At 42.4% G+C, this 18,751-nt stretch overlaps 2 protein-coding genes across 2 annotated transcripts; one reads left to right on the top strand and one right to left on the bottom strand.

Moving 5' to 3' along the window:
* Window positions 1-7,366: 7,366 nt before the first annotated feature.
* SARC_08816 (hypothetical protein) lies at window positions 7,367-7,705 on the bottom strand (the record flags this gene model as incomplete). Its single annotated transcript, XM_014297188.1, has 1 exon — window positions 7,367-7,705. The coding sequence occupies one exon, from the start codon at window positions 7,703-7,705 to the stop codon at window positions 7,367-7,369; it is 339 nt and encodes a 112-aa protein (XP_014152663.1).
* A 2,071-nt stretch (window positions 7,706-9,776) lies between these two features.
* On the top strand, window positions 9,777-10,495 carry SARC_08815 (hypothetical protein; the record flags this gene model as incomplete). Its single annotated transcript, XM_014297187.1, has 2 exons — window positions 9,777-9,915; window positions 10,006-10,495. Coding segments are annotated over 2 exons (629 nt in total), but the record flags the coding sequence as incomplete, so codon positions are not given.
* Window positions 10,496-18,751: the final 8,256 nt, after the last annotated feature.

The raw sequence follows: 18,751 nt of genomic DNA, 5'->3' as shown, positions 1-18,751 counted from the left end.
GCGGATGTACGAGTTCACAGACTCAATAACAACACACTACTAATAAAACCTAAAAATGTACACCATACGTGCTTTCCTAAAATGATTGCGTATGCGAAGTCATCTCGTGTCCATCAAGGTTACAACTTAGCCAATAAATTGCGTGCTAGTATAGCAAAGATATAGGATAACGTTCATGATAAACTCATATTAAAGCATCCAGTAAAACAACAATCAACTAAACAAACTCGGTCACGAAAACATCGCACTAATAAACAAAATTTACTCAGATAAATACGTCAACAACAACGTAGACAGAGTATGAACGATGAACAAATCAAGATAAAAGACGCTCACAGTCATGCTCGTGCACGTATTCAATATTCAGAGAAAATAGAGAAGGCAATTAATATTAAAGATCCGCAATCTCATACCGTATATCGTAAACAAATACCGGAATGGGTGACTGTGATGAAAAGGAACCATAATACAAGGCAGCATGCCCTTGCTTGTGCGAAATTGTCATCACGTGTGACATGTTCAAAAGGTGAACAATATAACTTTAAACCAATTACGATAGAATTAATCAAGAACTGTGTAAAACATTATGCTGATAAAAGGTGCAGTGTAAAAGCTGTGCTTCATGTGGGCATTCCCAATTGCAGAGTCCATGCGAAAACTCGTTCAAAATCCATAGTAATATAAATGATTTTATGACTGTAATTGTCAGTTTGTCAAATACTCTATTTTTTTTACTCAGAGTACATTTAAAATTCTCAATTTCTCAAATTGATAAATTGTCAGATGACGTTTATTTATTTTCATAAACCCGAAACATTGTACAATTTTCCAAGTTTATCTCAGATATTCTATTTCACAGATTTGAGATGAGTTTCCAGGAAAACAAAAACTTGTACTACCAAGTTGAAGCATACAACCTTGAAAAATTGGGGGGGAGTATTACCGGATCACCAATGAAGGTCCAATACAAGCGTAGTAAAACCATACGAAGCTTGTATTGGACAACATAAACCATAACATAAAATGTAAATGGGTTTTGCCTTAAAAAGTTTTTTTTCCCCTGTTCATGAATTAGTCATGATAAAAATAATTCTTAGTATAAATGCCCTGAGCAGGCACCACAATAAAGCACTGATTCTAAGCTCTTACAATTGACAGTCTAACAACAAACAGTTAAATACTATACATCTACCTCTTCTAACAGAGCTTACAAGCAGCTGCAGCAATTTACTCGCGTAGTTTATTTTATTGAGGATCATTTAAAAAAAAGGCAAATTTGATAAAATCCATTCTAGTTGGCATACGGTACTTTTTAAAAACAGTATTTTACAAAAAGAACAGAAAAAGAAGAAGAAAAGATGGAATGAGTAAACACTTCTACTGACCGATGACGTAACTTCCGTTCGACCGCCTTCGGTGTGTGTTGTGCTTTGTATAACGCGAAGATTTCTCACACATCCGTCCCAAGGTCGACAAGCGCCGCCCAAGTTTCTGACGGTATAGGGATAATATTATTTATTTCAAAAATGGCAAGTATTTATGATACAATGTATGAACATATGGTATGGCTCTCATAGTCGCTGTAGTGGTTCAGGAACGATTGATGGGAAGAAGTGGTCAGTAAATTCCCGTTTGAAGCTTGGGCCAAGTGAGTCGACAATGGAAGATATGTGCTGAGTCAATTCGGGCCGGTGTTGACAAAACACTGTTACTATCGAATGTTCCATATATTCGCTTGCTGACCTACTAAGTAGAGTACCCATCTCTGTGGTACGGATCGGGTCTGTGCCGTGTAGTGCCGCGGAATTGGTTAATGCAGAGTACGAAATACCCAGAAGGACCAGGATATCCGTCATAATCCGGTCGAGAAGCGAGGATGGAGGTAAACCAATGCCGCACCAGACCACGGATGAATACGGTATGTATTGGCTGGCCTGGATCGGAAGTTTCATAGTCAGAACCAATAAGCGCGATGATTTGGTTTAAACCGATATTTGAAAGTAGTATTTCAACGGCGTGATTAGCCGGGGTATGGGGAACATCTGTTGATGTGTCAGGGACGGGTGAGGGTACGGTGGCTCTTCAACATGCTGGAGAAAAGATCTAAGGTGTTCGTGGAGGGTCCAGATACCGTGGAAGTCGTGGCACTCCTGTAATTGCTGAAGGAGGTCAGGAAAATGGGCGGCAGTTTCGGGCCTACCAGGATGCGTCGAATCAGGTATTGGATGCAGGTAAAGTGGCTGGTAGTGAACTTGTGGCTACCGGGGCAGACAGGGCAGAGACAGCCGTCGGTGCTGTAGTCGAGCAATGTGAACATGTACGTATTCGTTACAATCATAACACAGAGCCTGATTGGTGTAGACTCGAAGCAGCGATTAAAACTGGCGTGTCTGGCTGTGTCTCGGTTTGAGGTTGGCGGTTTACCCATAACCAGTTGGTAGTAGTATTGGCGCCGGGCCATTGCCGCAATCTCCTTGTTGGACCAACATTTTGTTGAGTTCTTTCTGATGTCGTCACAGCGTTAGCGGAGGGCTACATGGTCGGGTGTACACCCGCCCGTGGCTTTGTGTACAATTTTCAGGTGAGCATAGATGCTGTATGGGTAGCGCGGTGATGGTTTATCGTGGGCCCAGGCGGGTTGCGTCAGAGGGGTAAGTGGATTTGTGCTGTCCATTATGTCGAGTTGTATTCCCAGGCAACATCCGAGGTAGTCCACGAATGGTCGCAAAAGGGAGCAGGCCGCAAAAGTGAAGTAAGTTTGTTTGATGTTTGGGAAACCAAGGGTATTTAGTGCCCGTGATGATGGCTGCTACTTGGATGAGTGCTGATTTAAAGCGCTCAGATAGGGGTCCAACGTATCCTTCCATATAGGCGGAGCCCAGGCAATAATGTTCAGCCCATATGTAGCCGTGGATAGAATGAATGTTTTGAACATCACCAGTCGATTGCGGGGGTGTCGCCAGTTGAAGCCATGGACGCCATAAGCGCGGAAAGAGGCGACATCCAGTGACAATGCTGCAACCAGGGATTCCATATGTCTAGCGAAATTGATTCCTGGTACTCCGTGAGAAAGTGGGAACCCCCCAAGTATTTGGAGTGTTTCGGTTCGGCATGTGTGGGCGCCAGTTTCAGGGGGAAGTAACGTGTGTTCCAAGGTGCGTCTGCAAGCGTCGGCGTGATAAGCTCATAATTTATACGGAGGGTTGGCGCCGCGTGTCGCAAGTCGGTAGATCGTACTCCAGGTTTATTGACACCCTGTTCGAGGCCAGATTTACGTCCCCACGCATCAATGTCATCTAAGAAGGGCTGAAGCGAAACCGATCGAGAGGCTTGGAGCTGGGGGCCGACGATTGAGCCTTGTAGGATGCCATTCGTTCTATGGAATAGAGACGAGAGCGTGCCGCGGTATGTCACTCGGGTAGGGACCCTCCCAAACAGCGCGCGGAGGCAGTTGATCCAGTTTTTGAGCATTCCAGTGTGACGCAGAAGTACCCATAGGCGTGGGAAAGCGACCTTGTCGTATGCCTTGGTTATGTCCAGACAGACGTCGTTCCACTCATCTTCTGACTGTGTCTCAGATTCCATGGCGGCAAGTGCTTGGGTATGACAGGAGTATCGTGATTTGAAGCCAGCTTGGGTAGCATGGGTAGCAGAGCCGGGGTGGCTCGTAATCATATTAAGAAAGCACTTTTCAAAGATGCGTCTAACTATTTGCGTAAGCGTGATGGGGCGGAAGTCGGCGGGGGAGGTGATATCTGCATCGGCTTTCTTTGGATGCGCTGTCAGGAGGCTGCAGTTTAGGGCTGCGGGGAAGGTACCCGCCTTCAGTAGCTCAGTGAATGCTTCGGCAAGGAGTCTAATCAGTGGGCTATTGGCGTCGGGGCGTCCTAATGTCCGGCGTTTGGTAGAGCGCTCCACTGCGGCCTTCAGGAGGAGGATGTGAATCCCGTCGGGGCCAGGTCCCTTATTGGGATAGCGTAGTATTGCCTCCATTACATCGTCGGGGCCGGTATGCAGGGTTAGCGCGGAGACCGTTGTTGGTAAGCAATATTTTTGAACATTTGAGCATTGCTTTGGGCGGTCAGGCGTGGGCGGAATGAGTGGTTTGGCAGCCGCTGAACCCAAGGTCTGTTCAAGTCATAATAGGACCCTCCAAAGATTTGTGGGTTAGTGGCATAGCGCCAGATGCGGTCGAGGATTCGTAGCAGCCCTTCCGCTGGTCCATGTAAAGTGAGATACGACCGTGCTTGGAATAATCGCGCGCGGGATTTGTTGCATAGGTGATACAGTCGATGGCGATATCGGTTACATCCATGGGAGGGGAGGCGTTGGTCCGATTCGTGGGAAGTATCTGGAGATCGAGTCCAAAGGTGTGGTCACAACAGATACCATAGTCCATCAGCTTATAAGTTTGGAGGGAGGCGGGGGTGGTAGGTGGATGATACGCATGTTCAGTACCAGTTGAGCCGCCAGCATAGAGGTAGTCCAAGTGCCACGTATTACGTAGAGTAGTCTCAATCGTTTTCATACGTAGACCGTGATTTGTAGATGCGTGGCCATACTTCCGGGCTTTGAAGTTGAAATCTCCCCACACGACATCTGGTTGGAAACTGCCAATCTCGGGGGGATTCATGTATCGCCTGACGTCTTCTTCAGTAAGCGATTTGAGTGGAAAGTAGAACACGGCCATATGAACGCCAAAGCACACAAAGAACACCGCGTACGGTGAAGAGTGTACAAGTTGAAGTTGAAAATTCGATGGGTGATGTTTGGAAAAGATACCAATACCACAGAGTGAAGGGTAAGATATTATACCGTATAGTGTGATGTAGTATATGATAGCGTGTGTTCGAGCGTATATGATTAAGAAATGTGGTGTTATGCCAGGTTTCAACCACACACATATCATCAACCTGACTTAAAATCGATATAACGTTCAAACACTTATCTGTATGTGCTGCATTGTCTATGTTGAGACCTTGTGGGTTGAAGAGCGTTATCCTCATTGGTCCTAACATTGTTCATCATTGGTCAATACTACTAAGCTCTCCTCTTTGACGATGTCAGCCATTTCTATATCATTGCCTGTCGTCGAAGAGTCCGTCGTGGAAAGCTGAGGCTGCGTATTGCTATCCATCGTGTCGGATGATTGTGTCGGGGAGACCGTTGGTATATGAAGTCGTCCGGGTTCCGCACGCGCTGATTCTTTAGCGTTTACCGGGATTCGCGGGTTAAGTGAGAAGAAGTCTGCATCATGCTTTGCTTGGTAAGCCTTCTGGAGACGGTCCGCGGTAGATTGGAGGATGTCTGCGTTAGTGGAGTGGATAAATGGGCTCAGTAGTGCATCCATGCTGCGGGCAAGAATTTTTGGCGCTCGTTCATGTGTGCAGCGGGCCTCCCGCTTGGTGCGGAGATAGTGAATTAAAACTGCTTTCGTAGCGTCGGGATGTTGTTGGGAGCGGGGGTCGATGTTTTCATCAAGCTGCCATTTCCACGTAAGTGCTGCATGTCATTTCACCTGGGCGACAAAGTCGCTAGGAACACAAAGGCGGATGAAACTGGTGGAGCTTCCGCGGCGATTTGGTTGAGATACCGATTTAGACGGAAGATACCAGAGAAAGTGGTGGCGATTGAGGGCTGGTTGGGCATGCCAGTATTTTTTAAATACTGATTGGGATGGGGGCTTGCCGTTAGGGTAAATTGCTCGGAAGAAGAGCCATACCGGAGTTATGTCATCCATTTCATGAAGAGTTTTGTCCGGCATCGGGCGGCCCACCACTTTCGTCAAAAGGTGTTCGGGTACTGGCGGCTGCATTGGGACTGAGAAGCTGGTGGGGTCGGGCGATTTTTTAGGGCTCGGTTTTGCAGGTTTGTCCACTGGGCGCCTGTGACCGCGGTCTTTATGCAGGCGGAGCAGGCGGGCTTGTGGAGCCAAATCGGAAAGTGTCGGGTGTGTCTTCATCTATAGGTGCACGGGTTTGGGATTTAAGGTCCCGGAGTTCGGATTCAAGGTTGGTTGTTTTTGCACAGAGGTTAGTGAGCATTTGGTGTATGGTTGATTTCCATTGGTCATCAGTCAAAGGCCCCTTGGAGATGGGCCCATCATTGTTTGGGGTTGTTAGAGCCGGTCCCAAAATTTGATTGAGATTGGCCTGTAGAGCTATTTCCACTGGTCATTGGGTAAGGAGTCGTTGGGGACGAACGTCTCAATTGGGGATTCGGCCTGGCCCGACATTTTTCGCGGATGTGGGACTGTGGGACTGTGGGACTGTGGGTCCCCAGACTCCCTACTGGATAAAATAAAATAAAATAAATAATTTTGATTGAAAATCCAAATTTCAAGTCAACGTTTTGGTGGGGTCTGTGGGTTTTTTTGAAGTGGTATTCAGTTCTACACTGGTGACCTACTGGTGACCGAGATTTACGTTTCGGAGGCGAAAATTTGAATCAAAGGTCCGTCGTGAAAAATAAATATGGGGAAGTACTAAATATAATGTTTTTTTAGGGTTTTAGGGTTTTAGGGTTCTTTAGGGTTTAAAACCCTACTGATAGCGATTGTCTTTGTGGACGGATTATAAATTCTGTATGTGTCCGTAGTAGTATTAAGTGGTTGTGCAATTAGTATCCCTGGTCGGCCACGATTAGCAAATGGAGACTTACATCCAAGTACGCGGTATCGGTCGGTGTTTGCTGGCTGTTGTGACAATAGTGTTATTGGTGGTGGTCGATCTTGGTTTGACGAAAAGGCGTTAGTTATATTACCAGCTTGAATTATTGCTTATCCCCAAAACTTTGTAGGAAAATTTGCATACGTAAGCATGGCGCAGGCTCGATCTTTGATAGTCTGATGAGCTCTCTCAATAATTCCGTGTAGTTATGGTGTGGCCGTCGGTACTTATCTGATCATATATCCCAAGTGGCATAACTTTCTTCTCATCTCTACTGATGTAAATTGGCTGCCTTGGTCAAATTGTACCGTTGAAACTCTTCTTCCGGATAATACGTGTAGTTGGTCGAATAACTGCAGCAGATGTTCCAATACATTGGCGGTTTTAGTAGTCGATAACAGGGCGACCATGTAAATTGAGTGCGCTTGTTTTATCTGAATATGGCAAAATATGCTTGGTCGCACATGAATCGACGGCAAGTCAATATCCTCCTGGACTTCTCAATTGGGACAGTCTTGGGTTGAATTCTGTGTCTACCTGGCTGGCATGCGCGTTCATCATAAAATCATTAGCTGGTTGTTGGGACATTATAGGTGTGCGTCTTAATTTTTGTACATGCACGTATTCTGACTGTATCCAATTGGCATATTGTTATTATTGTGTTGCGGCATCTTTCTTGTCAAATTCAGCTTGCTGTCTTATGAGCAAACTGTCTGCAAGATTTTGATTTGCAAGTGCAGAATTAGCATGTTGATGTCGATTTTTAAATCCATAATTTTTGTATCCTCCACGTCCTCGATTTCCAAATCGTCTGTTGAATCCTCCTCGTTGGTTTTGGGTGGCCGACCAATATGGCTGAGTCCTCGTGTTGTTACTAGTAGAATCGCGGCCTTGTCCTGAATTTTGAAAACTGCCTCGTTCAAGAAATCTTCCTCGACTATGGTGGCCTCCTCGGCCTTTAAATCTCCCTCGGCCTCTCGAGTTGTAGTTTTGACTGAATTGTGGGGGCAATGGACAATTTCGTGCGATGTGTCCATAATTCTTGCACTTGTGGCATTTTACGTTAGTTGTGGCAGTAAAAGCGGCATCCGAAGTCGATGTTGCATTGGTATTCAGAATCTGGGCTTCAATTTACAATGCAGTCTGTTGTACATATGCTAAGGCAGCACCGTAGCTTAGTACCATAGCACTATCTGTAAGCAGGTGAGTTACTATAGAGATGTAACTTGTATGTAGAGCACCGGTTAAAAATGTGATCTTCACGGGGTCGTTGAGTACAATATTCATATTGAAGGCGTCAACAAATTTTGTGTTCAGCCATAGAATAAACTTATCCATGTTCTCGTTGTCTTGTTGTCGTATTTTCCCAAGTTCTTGTCTTATCCGTATCTTGCCTCCTTCTCCGACGTGTCCATAATTTTGTTATAGCATAATGAACATCTCTGTCGGAGTCATATTTGCACTCAGAGTGGCCATTATGTCTGACGATACATAATTGATTATGTAGTGTTGACCAGCCCCAATTTCTTCGTCTTTCCAGGCTCGTTCATAATTGGGCTTCATTTCGTGGTGTATTATATTACATATATCTCCGGCCCTCAAAATGACAAACCCTAAACCCTAAAACCCTAAAACATCTTGAAATTACTACGACCTTTGTGTTTGTTTTCTGGCTCTCACTTGGTGTTCGTCACGTTGAAAAAAATGAGTAGAGTATCGGACCTGATAAGTTGTTAGACTGTCAATTATAAGAGCTTAGAATCAGTGCTTTATTATGGTGCCTGCTCAGGGCATTTATACTAAGAATTATTTTTATCATGACTAATTCATGAACAGGGGAAAAACCCCTTTTTAAGGAAAACCCCATTTACATTTTATGTTATGGTTTATGTTGTCCATTACAAGCTTCGTATGGTTTTACTACGCTTATATTGGACCTTCATTGGTGACCTGGTAATATTTATGGACAGTTTGGACTCTGGAGTTTGGCGCTTGTTTGTGGATGGACAATTAAAAAATATGTCCGCCTCTAGTAGTGAGTTCTACTTTAGTAGAGAGGAAGAGGTGGAGCGCGAAACTGATGCAGTTTAGTGAGTTTACACTCGAGGCTCAGAGTCAGAGATGGTGTATATTCTGTTTGTTTTTGACGTGAACAATAGCGTCCGACCGGATCATTCAAGGACCGAGAGGGGAGAGGGGTTTTTTTTTGTAATATGACACTTATAAACAAACAAAAGAATACCAGTGCTTTTTTTTTTATACATGCTATGTGTACACAACTTCATTGGTTAGTACACAACCCCCAATATAATTCTTATTTTTAGACAAATGATAGAATAAATTCCCGCAGAAGATTACTCTAAGAATCGAGCCTCAACAGGACTCACATTATACTTATGTCGCTGTTCAGTTTTTCCTCTTTATAAGATTCCAAACACCAGCTGTGCGAAAAAGAACACTGAAGGTATACCTCTAGTACTCGATACCGTGCGAGCACTTGCAACTATTTTTTTTAGTTTGCAGGTTACAAGCGTGCAAGGAAGCGAAGGTGTACATTCACACTGTGAGTCTGTGAGTGTGAGACATTTTTTTTAGTAAAAAGAAAAAACCAGTTCTTCTTCGTTTATTCCAAGAATCCAACACTGTGTGTGCCAACATAAATTCAACGTTTTTTTAGTAGTCTTCATTGGTTGATGTTACAACCCACAATACAATACACGATGTTGAGTAAATTCCTACAGACATTCGCTCACGGACATCCGATATTGTCATGTTCCTAGGTCATTTAGTGTTCAGTTTTGTTTTGTTTTTTAGATTCCAAATATCAGTTTGAAAAAGAACACTACTGATTGGCACGATCTTGAATCTGAGTGCTCACAGTAGAGCTATCGACAGACCGTTTGTCATGGTATTTACCTTCTTCTTTATTTAGTGTTAATATAAAATACATAAAGATTTATTTACATGTAAAGTACATCCTTTTTTTTTGTGTACTCAACGAATTTTTTTTGGTAATGTTTTGGAATAAAACCTATCGTCTTTCTAAAATCACAAATTAAGCACGTATAATTAGTTGTAATAGCTATCTATCCTTCCGTCTCAATCGCAATGGTGTCAACCAAGAACCAAGACCTCGGTATCCAGGAGGGTAGCAACACGGTCGCACAGGTGTTTCAACACCCAATAATCAACAGTGTGACACAACGTGCTGTCCTACCCGATTTCTACATCCGGTTGACTGACATGGGTAACTGACTGTACTTTATGCGCAATCGACCTGACGCACCCGTACCCGTTGTCTGGTTCTCCGCCATTATGCTCCGGGATCGCAGCGCAGACTCGGTGTACGCTCTCACCGATGGCCAGCACCGGTTCATCATTGCCAAGGCACTGCTCGTGGCTATTCGATATTATATGTTGAAGATATATATCGACCTAGACTGCACCGACCATGCAAACGAGACAACCTACAACGCATGTATACAGTTATATACCGACATACGGTCAAACCTTGTCGATTCCCTGGGAAAGTCGAGCTACACCAGGAACTTTCCCGACGTCAATAAGTTCATGACCAGTATCATTATGTTTGGACAAGCCGCTTACCCCACAGCCCTGTCGTCCAGTGTCGCGGGGCGAACTGATGAGCTTCGTGAGCAGTTTGCGGCCCACTCTACATGGTTGGAAACATATTGCATGTCGGAGGACCAGATTGCGCTGGCCAAAAAGTGCCACTACGCTAGGTCAACAGCCATCATGTTCCGCGCCGCACTCAATCTTGTCATCTTTATGGACCAATTCGACGCCGATCGCATGGAGAGACTCACGTAACTCACAAAATGGCTGAAAGACACCACCGCCCGCATGTCCTTTAACGTCCAGGTGGTTACCAGTGAGCTTAGTGCCCTGTATACTAACACGTCTATATCACGCCCGTCGGACTACGAAAGCTTTTCAACGCCTGTGTGTGCGCTGCTCTCGTGGGGTGCAGTTCAGATTTTCTGCAGCTCTACGCAGACATGTGTGACATTCGAGGGATCGTCATGCGCCACACGGATGTCCATACTCTCACGGGGAATATTTCAGGGACGGACTTGATGCTTCGCGTACTGTATATCAATGTTTTGGACGCCATCTTGACACCAAAGTACGCCGACATTGCCACTGTGATGACTAATAATAGCCGCACCATCCGCCGGTGTTTTATTCCCAAGCACGTTCGTGTGCAGACTACGGTTGAGGGTCGGTACACGAGCGTGAATGTGGTGGCCCGCATCAAGCACCACCCAAGCGTCCGTGTTCGGTCCTATACTAGATGGTGCCCAGGACACGAGGCTCTCGAATCTGCTCTTACCAATGTGATTAGCGCACCACACCGAAATTACCTCGCCCTGATTTTTTCGGCTCTAAAGCATATGATTCTTAGCCTTATGTTCGGTTGAGCCATCTCGCTACCGAAGTATTCAGATATAAATAGATTTGGAAGGTTAATATAGTTCTATTAATAGAACTAGACCAAATCTTATATTTGGTATTTTACTGGGGCCTTTTAATGGCCTTCTCCAAATATCGGATATGTAAAATGGAAAAGGTATTTATTTAAAAAAAGAACCGTTAAACCCATTTAAGAGTTTACGTACTTTTAAGAGTACGCTTATATTACAAGATTCTAATGTGGAGGCCCGGCTTTTACATTTAAAACTTATGGGACATATGATTTCTTTCCCTATGGATGGTCCACAGAAATTTGCTACAAGTTTACAAAAAAAAAAGTACACTGTCTCACTGGAAGAAAATTTAGAGATGTACGGAGTTATAGAGATTCTGCAACCAAGTGCGAGCAATATACATAATTTCTCACGGTAAGACCTCTTGTTGTGTACCAATATTTATCTTTATTTAAACAAGTTAATATCCTATATAAAGATATTAATATTATTCCTATCGAACAATTACAAACTGAACTAGAAAACATACCTGATTATATATTGTCTGGAGCAGACATTGTATTCGAAGACAAAGCCATAAATGTAGCTGCTTCTGCGGGCGATAATATAGCAAAACAATCAATGTCCCCAACAATTCAAAATACATTATACTCGTCCGGAATTCTTCAAGAAGACGCTTCATTAACTGCCCTAAAACAAACCAAAACCATTGGTTTGAACACTGCATCAGATCACAATACCCTCAATCAATACATGTTCCAACAATGGAAGAAAAACCATCGCGAACGACCGCAAATGAGACGAATATGCCCACAAATGTTTCTTATGATCCTAATGGGTCAGAACTAGGGAATCCACGTATACAAATTGAACACGGTTCTGTTCTACAACTTTTGTTTCCCAATCCTATTTGCTTCAGGCACTGAAATTAAACCAAAAGGCACATTACCGGGACAACTTTTAGATCATCTCTTGCATTATTACGACGATAGATTCGTCACGAACTCTGAATTCGTATTCCTCAACACAGATCAGATACGAAGGCATGAATGTGCAAATTCCGAATCTGTATAATTTACAAAACATCCTCAAAAATTAAAAGGAATATACGATGCAATCAATAATCCCGGCTTTGAAAAAGAAATGGAATACGCCACCAATAATCCTAAATCCAAACAGGCCAAAGCTATATCAAACATGTTTGTCCCGCTACTGAATGTCACGAATACTAGTACATCACTCTCAAAATACAGATCGGCTACTTACTTAAATTAATTTCATGCACAGCATTATTTTTATGGTCCAGCGTCCCATTTTGTCACCATATCCCCTGACGTCTCAAATAATCTATTGTTAGTTAAGTTAGGCACAGTTATACAAAACACCGGTGAACAAGATAACGTAGAAATTGGAGTTCCTTATTGGCATAAACACCGCCAAATTGACTTACTTTGTAAGAACCCCGTAATTGCAGCAGACGTATATCAACGAATCATTCAAATATTTCAAGAGCAACTTTTAAAAGTACCATACTCAACAAGAAAGTCAACTCCAGCTTCCACACAACCTAGAGGTATAGCTGGTAGAGTTTGTTCCATTACTCGAAGAGATGAGTGTCAAAATCGTGGCACTTTACATGGTCATTATCATTTGCATACTGATTTGTCACCCATACTCCCGGAACAAGCTTTGAAAAACTATTTCTCGTGACAAACTCAATAAACAGATCTGTCGTATAGTAGATTTGCATGTATCAACAACAGTTTACAATCAAAAATATGTTAAATCCAAGCATGGCTATGATCTAGGTCGAAAATACACCCCACAACAAAATCCCATCACACATAGATCCTTCCGATGAATTTTCTCTATATCTTGTGAGAATGCTCTGAATGAACACGAGGTTCCCATAACACATACAACTGATCCAGGGTTTTAGGGTTTTATAAAACCCTAAACCCTAAAATCCTAATAATTATGTTTCTGCTGATAACAACGACAGCATCTGATACTGCCCAAATAGTACTGCTACTATATCAGAAATGACTCATTCAATTCCCACACATGGGTTACCCAACATTAATTATGATTCTGCTCATAGCTATGGCACCATTTATACTGATACTGGCCCATACACTACTCCTACTATACCAGAAACAACTCATTCAATTACGACACATGGGTTACCCAACATTAATTATGATTCTGCTCATAGCTATGGCACCATTTATACTGATACTGGCCCATACACTACTCCTACTATACCAGAAACAACTCATTTAATTCCGACACATGGGTTCGCACAACAACATTATATTAAGCACAATACATCTCATAAACCGATCAATAATTCTGTTCATGTTCATAGGTACAACAGTACAAATACTCACACTGCCCCAAATAGTAGTGGTACTATACCAGCAATGACTATGACAGACCACGCAGATACATATAATACAATAGATATACAAATGAATCTACAACCAAATAACATGACTACACATGGACAAATGTTTAACGGTAGTGGTACTATACCGGTAATGACTATGTCAGACCCCGCAGATACATACGACACAATGGATGTGCAAATGAATATACATCCAAATGATATGACTACACATGAACAAATGTTTAACAACGGAAACAATAATAATAATTCGCATATTGATACCATAAGTAGTCCAAGTTCGACCCATCAACATATTAATACAGGATTACATACTCATACGCCGTGTTCACAACGTACAACTTACAATGTCATGCACAATACTAACCAGAATTCCCAAGATTCAAACGAAACAAACTTACCATAAATTCTGACTACACCTATGCAAGAAATATTCATGGTTCCAACCCATACATTGATAATGAGCTAAGATCACTAGCAACGCACCCAACTCAAGTACTCGATGTAGAATTCCCGGCACACTTTTGTGAATATGTGAATAAGACAGCATGTATGACACAGATACATAGGAAAGATTGGTTGCCGTATGGCTAAACCGTCTCTACTACAGCCCATTACTTAATTTTTAAATTTATCACACGATGATATTCCTGATACAATATCCGCAGAACCAGTAACGAACTCAACACAAAGTACTACAGTCCCGTTCACTGTACAACAGATACATGCACGAGTGTAAGATTCGGTCTATCAAGGCGATATTAACGCCTTAGAGTAATTAAACGCTTAGGTTAAGTCTAAATATCGTGACATTTGAAGTAAGCAAACGAAATGAGTGTTTTGGTAAAGTTAGGTATGCCTCGTGAAAACAGCAATACTCTGAGGGATTGTGAGGCTGAGACATTGCCTATATATAATCCTATCAGTACTGTTTCCGCCGAAGGGATTTTATTTAGTGTTTCGTTGCCGCTCTATTAGAAACCTTTTCGCTCACACCTATCAATATCTTGCTATTTGGCCTTTTTTTCATACTTTACACTTTCCTTCATCTTTCTATGTCGTACCTCATTTGCACCTTGTGTCTGAGGCTTATATGATAAACCCATCTTGTGGCATTGTCCTGTAACGTGTAAGAGTGTCGTCATGATATCTCCTATAAACTCACCACTGAGGGCTGTCTCTGCCCTGTCTGCCCCGGTGGCCAAAAATTCACCACCAGCCACTTTGTCTGCATCCAGCAACTGATCGAATGCATCCTGGTATGCCCAAAACTTCCTTTCTTTGGCCCTGATCTCCTCCAGCAACTACAGGAGTGCCACGACTTCCATGGTATCTGGACCCTCCACGAACACCTTGGATCTTTTCTCCAGCATGTAGAATAACCCCTGTACCCACACCCGTCTCTGACATATCAACAGGTGTTTCTTATACCCCGGCTAATCACGCTGTTAAATTACTACTTCAAAATTTCGGTCCAAACCAATTCATCGCGCCTGTTGGTTCCGCCTATGATACTTCCAATACAGGCAAACCAGCACATGCCGAGTGCATCCGTGGTCTGGTGCGGCATCGGTTCACCCCCAACCTCGCTCCTCAACCGAATTGTGACGGATAATCTGGTCCTACTTGGAATTTCGTACTCTGCACTAACCCATTCCACAGCACTACACAATAAAGACCCGATCCGAACCACAGAGGTGGGTACGCTATTTAGTAGGTCAGAAAGCAAATACGTGGCACACTCGATGGTGTCAGTTTTTTGTCAGCACCGGCCTGAATTGACCCAGCGCATATCCTTCATTGTCGACTCACTTGGTCCAAGCTTCAACAGGGAATTTACTGACCACTTCTTCCCATCAATCTTCCCCGAACCACTACAACGGCTATGAGAGCCATACCATATGCACAAACATTATATCTTAACTCTTTTGAAATAAATAATATTATCCCTAACGTTGTTGGCAAAGTTGACAGTTCTCAGTTTTCCTAACAAATGCAAGCATCAATCATGCCAACATATTTTTGTTTACTCCCTTTTATTATTTTTACTACTCCCAAACCTTCCAAATCCGAATTTTCTTTCCATTTCAAATTTACTTCAATTTTTCCTTTTCAATTTCAAAATCTTGTAAAAAAAATCCTACAAAGTTAACGCTTTCAGTCCCCTTGTCGGAGTAATGTTTTATCTCTCAATGCCAATGTCCCTTTTTTTTCCTCATATTTTTGTCTAATTTTGAAGGCTATGTGAATAATTTAGAGGGGCTATGGCTATGTATTTTATTGCTTTTAATGTTTAAAAAAACCCCCAAATAGGGGCTATAAAATAGGGGGGTTTTTTTAATTTAATGTCTCTCCTTGATTTCAGTAGCCCATCACCCCACCCAGATGGGTTTAGAAAAATGACCCACATCGCGTACAATAAAGATATGGCGTGTCAGATATAAATAAATACGCTTGTTGGACGGTGAACCGTGAACTGGGGTCTGAGCTTGGGAGGTTACGAAAAAATATAAAAAATACGTTTGCTTCAATTAGGCGGTTCGGATGTGCTAAATACTTTGGTGTACGCCCCCCCCCCCCACCCCGCCGACCCCCCCCCCTCCCCCCTCTCTCTGGTTTTTGGGACTTCGAGTTCGAGAGTTCGAGTGCATTTGTGACTTTTTTAAATTCAAGTGTATTTTCTATATATATGGGCCTGATATAGACTGCAACAACTCGAAAATTTAAGAAAAATATTTTTCAGGCATACATATTATTTTATTTCTTCTCTAGAAGGTCATGAAATATTGATACAGTTCCATATTCAAAACTGATAACTACATATAAATAGGGGCTTTCTGTTGCTGGCTTCGTTTTGGGCGAATTTGGAGTATATTTCAGGAATTAGCTTCGTATTGGCTTCATATTTGCGTCATATTGGCTTCATGTTGGCTTCAAATCATCATATGTATTTATTGACTTTTAGTTGGCTAGTTGGCTTTAAAAAAATGTTTTTTAAAAACAAAAACAAAAAGTATTGAGACCCAATCTGGCCTGAAACCCTGTGGATACAAAACTACAAATAGGTAAACCTCCCCCCCCCCCCTTCCCCATCCTGGTTTTCGGGCCCTCTCCGGTGGACCGGTGCCTAAAGTTTTTAGCTGTCCATTCTTGATTTCTGGGTCATTTGATCGGCAGTAAAAACTATTTTTGCGAAACTGGCTCTCTTTTTTTAAATGTACTTCTCATGTGTTCTCATTGGCTGAGAAACAGCATTTTTAAATGGTCTTTTTCAAAAAGTGGGATCCCGATAGCGCTTATGCACATTAGTGTAACAAATTCCTAATCTTGATTTTTATTATTATCCCAAAATAGAGCTTTCGGAAAAATACATTTCGGTAGGTTACAAACGTATGTTCTACGTATTTACGTCTATTTTTTAAACGTTTGCTTTGTTTATAGGCTATCTGCAGTCTTGTAAACTCTGGCGAGTGGCGAGTCTTTCTCTAGAGCGAGAGTAGAGTGTCTGCTGAGTGCAGAGTGCAGACTGCGAGTCTGTGACTGTGGCGTGTGGACTATGTACTGGACTGGAATGAATTGTGAGAGCACTGAGCACCGAGCAGTACTGTAGTGTCCTATTTTACTACTTTAGCGTTGCAGAGGGATTTTGGTCCTTTGGCGACGAACAGTTATTTATTTATTTTTAAATAATTAACTATTATTTAAGATTAGGAATGGTGTTTTATTGGTACGTTCATACGGTGAACCGATTTTTCTAAGAGAGAATGAGCGAATAAATACCTTGTTTAAGTTGTTTTAGAAGAAAAAAAACAATCAATGCGTATGATCGATACTAATTGTCCAATAGTTATATGATTATGATAAATTGATTCTATGCAATATTGCAAATACAGATACTCAATTACTCATACAACGTATTTGGTTATTAAAAATAAAAGAACAAGGCTATGCATACAAATCAAACCAATTCTCACGATGGCCCTGTGGAAATCGGAATGGATTTCTAATTTCTGTGATCCAGCGACAATTCCGAATCCGGAGAGCGGAGTGCGGACCGGCGGCCAGGACTCCCACTGCCACAGGGGAGGGACCGGTCGGCCGGAGGCCGGTGGGACATGCTCGATTTTTTTTAAATCTCATTCTCTTCGTAATGTAAATGTTTTTTTAACACCGGGTTTAGCTAAAACTGCGGTTCTTTTGTGAACAAATCGTCCCGGCAGGGTTTTTTTTGCACAGGCGGCGCTATTGGTACGATTGACCAATCAAAGACCAGCGCTTTTAGAGGACGTAATTTTAAGGATGTAAAGTCAACCATGTTTACCTCCGATTTATGACAATGTTGGTGTTGTAAGTACCGAACTGTTGAGTAATGTTCCTGGGCGTTACTAAGAGTGCGAGAACTTCTGTGTGGGCGATAAGAAGTGTGAAAACTAATAGGTTCGAAAAGTTATAGGTTGTATAGTGCGGTTTGTTGGCGAAAGGCCGCGCAGGTTCGAAAGAAGAGGAGGTTCGTGTATGATTGGTACTTTGCGAACCGAAGTGCGGGGTAAAATGAGCTGGAGGTTGGCAGATGACGATATATGTTGAATGGACTTGTAGGCTCGAAATCAAGGAGATACACGCTATGATTGATGGCAGGATTCTCAAGGAATTTCTTGGTTTAGTTCATTCAAGAAGTTTAAACCCAACAATCGAGGAAATAAAACTGAGTTCACTGTTACATTGTTTTTTGAGTTGATATAAGATTACAAGGATTGACCTTTAATCTCGACCTAGTCGGTTCAGTAGCGGCCGAGATAGAGACATTTCTGCGCGAGACGTGTGCAGAAATACAATATTGCGTTCTCACCCAAAAAGCACCCGTAGATGATTGTTGTTAAATTTTCAAAAAATAATGCGATACACACCGTAGTTTTGGAAACAAAAGTCGCGCCTAAATTTATAGGCCAATGAAGTGGACAAAGCTCCCGGTAAAAAAAGGTTCGTCAAAACACGATAAGAATCGCACTTACAGCTTTTACCGCTTAAGGCATAACGCTAACCAATCTGAGTTATCACGTCATTATTATGTAACGATCTGTACGTTTTCTTATTGCATTTTGGTAAAGCACATAATTCTTTTTTTCTTAATGGAGAATCTGAACCCAATTCTTATTAAACAGTTAACCAAATATAAACATATGACTACTATGAATCACTAGATCTCCCTCTTACCCTTAGTTGCTTTC

Source organism: Sphaeroforma arctica (genome assembly GCF_001186125.1).
Source record: "Sphaeroforma arctica JP610 unplaced genomic scaffold supercont1.832, whole genome shotgun sequence".
Lineage (NCBI taxonomy): Eukaryota > Ichthyosporea > Ichthyophonida > Sphaeroforma > Sphaeroforma arctica.
This window is presented reverse-complemented; position numbering and strand designations above follow the sequence as displayed.